General features: G+C 32.0%; 1 protein-coding gene across 1 annotated transcript; it reads left to right on the forward strand.

The window, feature by feature from the left end:
• Window positions 1-4873: 4873 nt before the first annotated feature.
• Window positions 4874-5434, forward strand: LOC110799256 (uncharacterized). Its single transcript, XM_022004484.2, has one exon. The coding sequence runs from the start codon at window positions 4874-4876 to the stop codon at window positions 5432-5434; it is 561 nt and encodes a 186-aa protein (XP_021860176.2).
• Window positions 5435-6241: the final 807 nt, after the last annotated feature.

The raw sequence follows: 6241 nt of genomic DNA on the forward strand, positions 1-6241 counted from the left end.
CATTTTCGTCAAATCGCCAGATGTAGAAACAGTAAACAATGTCTAAAATGACTTCATTATAAACACCTATATTAAATAAAAAGAAAAAGTAAATTAAACGAAATAATTGAGAACATAAAAATAGATGAAATTATACTATTTACTCAATAAGTAAAACGAAAAATGAGTCAAACTCATTGATTATAATACGAAAAACTACTAAAATTAGTTTGTCATGACAATTAGTTTCACATTGAATTTGCTCTTACTCTTCTATTTTGATAAATAACAACTACTTAAACGATAAATGAGTCAAACTCAATGTGAAACTAATTGTCATGACAAGCTAATTTTCAAAATAGTTTCTCATACCACCTAAGATGTTAAGCTCGTTTACTTTTCTATTTTGCTATTAATTTACTCCGACAAAACTATAATAAAACCTAAATATTCAACCAATCCCACCACCGTAAATAGTTTTATTGAATTTAACGATAAAAACATGAATACATATATAAAAACACAAGGATCGAAAATAGCAAAATCTCATAATTTACAAGTGTTAATTAACATTTATATTAGAATTTTATATTAAATAATTTACATAAAACTATTTACGGAGAAATTATTTACAAAAAAAAGTTCTATATATATAATATTTATGGGGTACACAAAAATTAAATAACTAAAATAAATGAAACTATAGAGTAGAGATATTAGGGTTTAGGAGTTAAAAAAAACCAAATCATATATAGTTTGGAATATACTCCTTGCGTCCTTTTTTGTTCTTTACGTATTTTATTTCGGGTGTCCCACTTTGTTCTTTACATTTCCTTTTGTAGTATCACATAAATACCTTAATATTCTATCAAAATTTGTGTCCATGGATTATTTTAACCAATTAAATTCATTAGATAATTTAATCTCTCACACTTTTCCACTAGGACATTGAATTTTTCCCATTTTCATAATGTTAGATTTTTGATAAAAAATGAAAACATTATAAATAAAAGTAATTTGCCTTGTGTAATAAAAATAGCGTACATAATACCAAATGTAAAGAACAAAAGGGGACAGAGAAAATAATTAATTATAATTTTATACAATATATTACTCCCTTTACCCTTTTCTTTTTTTATGTATTCTATTTTGGGTTTCTATTTTGTTCTTTACATTTTCTTTTATATTATCACATAATTGATTTAATATTCTATCAAAATTTGTGCCCAAAGATCATTTTAACCAATTAAATTTATTGGAGCATTTAATCTGTAACACCCTATATTTCTATCTATCCAAAATACCTTATATTTGAGAATAAAGAAACCTAAGGGTGTTATTGCCACAATAGAACGTATAAGGCATATAGAATAATTATTTAAAAGTCGGTTTAAATTAAATAGTCTAACTTTGAAAACAGACATCGAAAGTCTTAAAACAAATAATCAAACTACAATTTGGAGACCTCCAAAGGCCCTTGTTAAATCTAAACTCCAAGTGTAATAATTAATAAAATTAACTTCAATAGTTGCAACAAATTAAAATCCAAAGCCAATGCAATGTTTAATAAAAAAAAATGTACTTCAATGAATGTACTCTCATGCATGCTTACTTGTAAACCTGTAGATTACCTGCTTCCCATAACCACAAGTGAAACTATGGATCACCACATGACCCACATATAAAGATACACAACCAACAACAACAAAGATCAAGTTAGCTAATGTTGAATACGTACTAAAACAATAATTATTTAGTATTAAAAGCCATAGACACGACTCTAACAAATAAATGCACCTCGGATACAACTTTAAACTCACCGACTCAATCTTGATTTGTGTGAATAGAATTGACATTGTAATAAATAGATTGATAAAGATCCTATAAAAATGATTTATGTGAATTAGAATTGACATTGTAATATAATATATTGATCGTAGGCCGTCCTCGACCGCACCTAACGATCCTATAAAAGGGTCGAAGAGTCCTAGACGTAACTTCGACTATGAAACTTTAAACTTACTAGAGTGTCCTCCAGTACAAACAAACCTTGAATCAATATGAATACCCCGAGAATAGTCCTAGACGTACCTTCTTCATGAAGTTTAACTATTTAGTTAACTTGATTTATATAGATAGCGCGTAATAAAGAGTGCAAGGTACTAATACAAAGATGGTTCCTTTACCCATACTGCTACTCGATGAATTATTTCTCGAGAGCTTACAAGCCATTCATTTCATTTTAAGTGCTTTAGTTAATTTCGTGTTGCTTAATTTGTTTAGACATTAAACAAAAGAAATATATATACAACATAAGAAACCCGACCTTTTTTTTAGCTTCTTTAGGACGAGTTATCAAACCATTAAGACACTCATTAAAGTCTTTAGTCCTTGACTCGGTGTAATACCCCAATATTTTATGATTTTATAAAATATACTTTTAGGCAGAATAAGGTTATAGTAATATTTATCCATAAAGAATATTTTCCTAAATTAAATAGCCTAGTTATATTTTTGTATAAAACCTAATTTAGTTTTAGTAAGACTCTTTTTACTAGCATTATAAATAGCTTCTTAACCCTAATTACTTTTAAAATAAAAAACAAGTGTGCAGCCTTTTGTTCTTCCGTTTTATTTTCTCAGTGAAAGGAGGTATCGAATATCGATCATCAAATTCATCCCTTCCGTCAAAGCACCTAAGTTCCTAGATAATCATTATCAAGCCCTTCTAATTTCTCATAGGAATTGGAATCATGTGCCTAACTAATTTCCAATTCAAGTGGTTGTATGCGCTAATCCTCGATCGTAACCGACCTTTGAGTCAAGCAATTTTACTAGAGTCTTAATTACGAGTATATATTATTGTTTTCGGAAGGTAATCACGCACACCTAATCTTGTTCGTGTTGTTTGTGTATATTAATTGGTAATTCTCACATACACCTATTTTATTATTAAGATATTATTATGTGTAATCACACGCCCTTAATCGATATGAAATTTATGATACTATATTAAATGTATTTACACGAACATCATTAGAGTTGTGCATTTGTGAGTTATCGTTAAGTTATTTTTCCTAATTGCATTAACTGATTTACTTGATTATGCGGCAATAGATTTCGCCTATATTGATGTGTTATACTGTTGTTGCGCAAATAGTATTGATGAAGTTGATTAGTGATATATTTTTAAGTTGTATTGTAGAGTATGTTATTGGAGGATTAGATTATTATTTAATTGGGTTTGACCAATAAATGTTTTGGGAGTCAGATTAATATTATGTTTAAGATTGAACGAGAATTATAATTATCCAATGTCCTGTGCCCATAAGAGCTAAAGTATAGTACTCCGTATGAACCAAGGTGGTTGTATTATATTAAAATTTAGAATTGTAATCCAATAGTGGTATATAGTTTGGGATTTTGTGTCATTAAGTGTATTTATTATAATCCCTGAAGGGGTATTGATCCGATTATATATGAGATCATGAGAAAAGGTTGAGAAATTGGTATATTCTTTGGTTTGAGGCTCGACGTTATAGACCTTAGTCCTTGGCATATTGGTAAGGAGATGATAACCATCAGTAGAGGAGCAAGATACAATCTTTATTTTTCTTAATATCCCATAGTGGAATTTGGTCCAAAAGTGGCCTTGACTCAGAGAGTCTTTTTTTGTAGCTATTGAGAGTTTCAAGTTTTTATACTTGTTGGTTTATTTATTCGAATTACCCATGTCCAAGGCTAGGTATAGAACAAAGAGCGCATATGACACCTACTGGTTTGAGTATGTTTAGTAGAGGAAAAGATCATATCAATATATTTGAGGTTCATATGAAGAGAAGATTTATAGTTTCCATAGAATATGGACTTAGTTTTATCTTTGGGATCATACTTGAAATGTAGTTTCATACTACATTGTTTACATGAGCCTTTATTATTCTATATTAGTATGTTTCTGTTTGTAACAGGTGATTACTCAGCTTTTTGCTGACGTGTGTGTTTATTTGCTATGTGTGTTTGCGGCCATGTCTTTTTCTTATGGTGGCCCTGCGACGACCCTTTTGGAATTTGTCCTCTATGGTGAGCAGTCAAGATGACTGGAGCAGATTGATCGTGAAAGATCGCAGTTCAAGTTAAAGGAGCTCAAGTGTTACCGTTTACTCTTTTATGACAGTTGTATAGTTGTAAATCGACAACCTAGTAATTGAGTTGTAATAGTTCGAGTTTTGTAAGCCTTAACACTTGACAGTGTGGTCAAGTGTGGTGGTGATACCTCCGATGTAGGTGTAAGCTTCCGCAATTTTTATAAAGCCTTTTATATTCTTATTTATTTCTAGTTAGTAAATCGGGGGTGTTACACTCGGAGGTTTTGAAAAACCTACTAATATACTATGTCTAAACTTCTTTTAATTACAATAGTAAAGATTTTAAAGACACATGAAACAATAATAAAGATTATACTTGCTTCTTATAATAGATAACCAACAATAACATACTCCCAAGTGTACTCAACCCAACACATTAATTAGAATAGAAACAATTTCAAGTTCTATTCATGCCACTAATATTACTAGCTCCCTAAGACAAGTACGTACTATTTGAAGTACGAAAATAGCTTAAGGTAAAGAGATAGGATCTCCCTTTTACGAACTTGGTTCCTAGACATTGTATATTAATACAATCATCTTCTGATTACGTAAACTAACATTTAGAGTACTAAAAGTCTACAACTTCCTAACAATCTAATCTTCGACTCTTAATGCTCCAAGATTAGCCTCTATACTTTTCACGCAATAATGCAACTGCAAATTTAGGATAAAACGTTTTTTTTTTCTTTTTTATAAATTATACTTAATCCCATTATCCACAAACTCAGAGAAAGGGTAAGGAGAAGATGAAGGATTCAGCTATTAAGTCTCTCACCTGGTTACCCCCAGCTCCTGGATTTCTTAAGTTAAATACAGATGGTGCTTGGAAAGGGATTGACAAGGCTGGTGGAGGTGGGGTTCTGAGAAAGGAAAATGGCGACTGGTTCCTAGGATACTCAAGCAAATACAATGCTAAAACACCTTTAGCTGCTGAACTTCTGGCCTTAAGGGAAGGGCTCTCAGTGGCAAAAACCTTTGACATTGACAAGCTTGAAGTAGAGACAGATGCTGATTCGTTGATATTTATGCTGGACACTTCAACTGTAAACCCCTACCCTCATCATGAACTGGTTGCAGTCATTGAAGAAGTGCGTGGAATGCTTAAAGGAAATTGGCAACTTGAGTTTCGTCACATCCCCCGTTTCAAGAATCTAGTAGCGCATGGTTTGGCTGCTATTGCAATGGACATGGCTATGGGTCATAAATCTCATTTTGATCCTCCTGCGAAAGTCATGGGTGATTATGAGAATGATAAAGCTTCAGTGGTGGCAGTTAGGGGTATGCTTCGTGAGGAAAATGATAACTAGTTGTTTTAAACTTAGGACTAATGGGCTGGGATATGTTCAAATCTGATCTTCATGAGATCCCCTTTATTTTAGGAACTAACTTTTGTAAGTATGGTAGAATGGGCTTAAATGTTGAGGAACTTTGTTGGTTTTTGGTGGGTCGAGTTCCGTCCTACTTCAGCTGTAGTTATTGGCAGAAGTAGTATTTTGTTTTCACTATGTAAGAACAATCTGGTTTTATAAGTTAATATAATCTCCGTAGTTTGTGTTAAAAAAAAACAAGAATCTATAATCATCAATACTATATTGTAAATAGCGTCAAACATCAACAACAGTCGATCAACAATAATAACAACTCTATGTCAAAAAAAAAAAAAAACAATAATAACAACTACACGCAACACCAACAATGTAACAGAGATGCGGTTCGCGGTGGTTGTTGTGATTGTTGTCGGCGAAAGGCAGTGAGAGGGAGGAGAGAGTAGACAAGGAGGAAACATACGTTGACGATGACGGTGGTAGCAACAATTTACCACGAAGGAAGCTAAGAAAAACGGCGTACGAAGGAGAGGAGCAAAATGTTGCGATAATACTAATATTAGAACAAACTTATCTGATTGATGAACGAATTGAAGAAACAATTGTTGCATCATGGACACTCACTGTCCTAAAGAGCCAGAACATATGCCCAAAATCAAGAGCAATTTTAGAGAGAAAGCTTTGTGTTTGATTTTTCTGGAAAAAGTGTTTGTATTCTGTGCTTTTGGAAAGATTAAATATCGTAATTAAAGAACGCGGAGATTTAACGTGGTTCACTAACAATGTGTT

This window comes from Spinacia oleracea, chromosome 2, assembly GCF_020520425.1.
Source record: "Spinacia oleracea cultivar Varoflay chromosome 2, BTI_SOV_V1, whole genome shotgun sequence".
Lineage (NCBI taxonomy): Eukaryota > Viridiplantae > Streptophyta > Magnoliopsida > Caryophyllales > Amaranthaceae > Spinacia > Spinacia oleracea.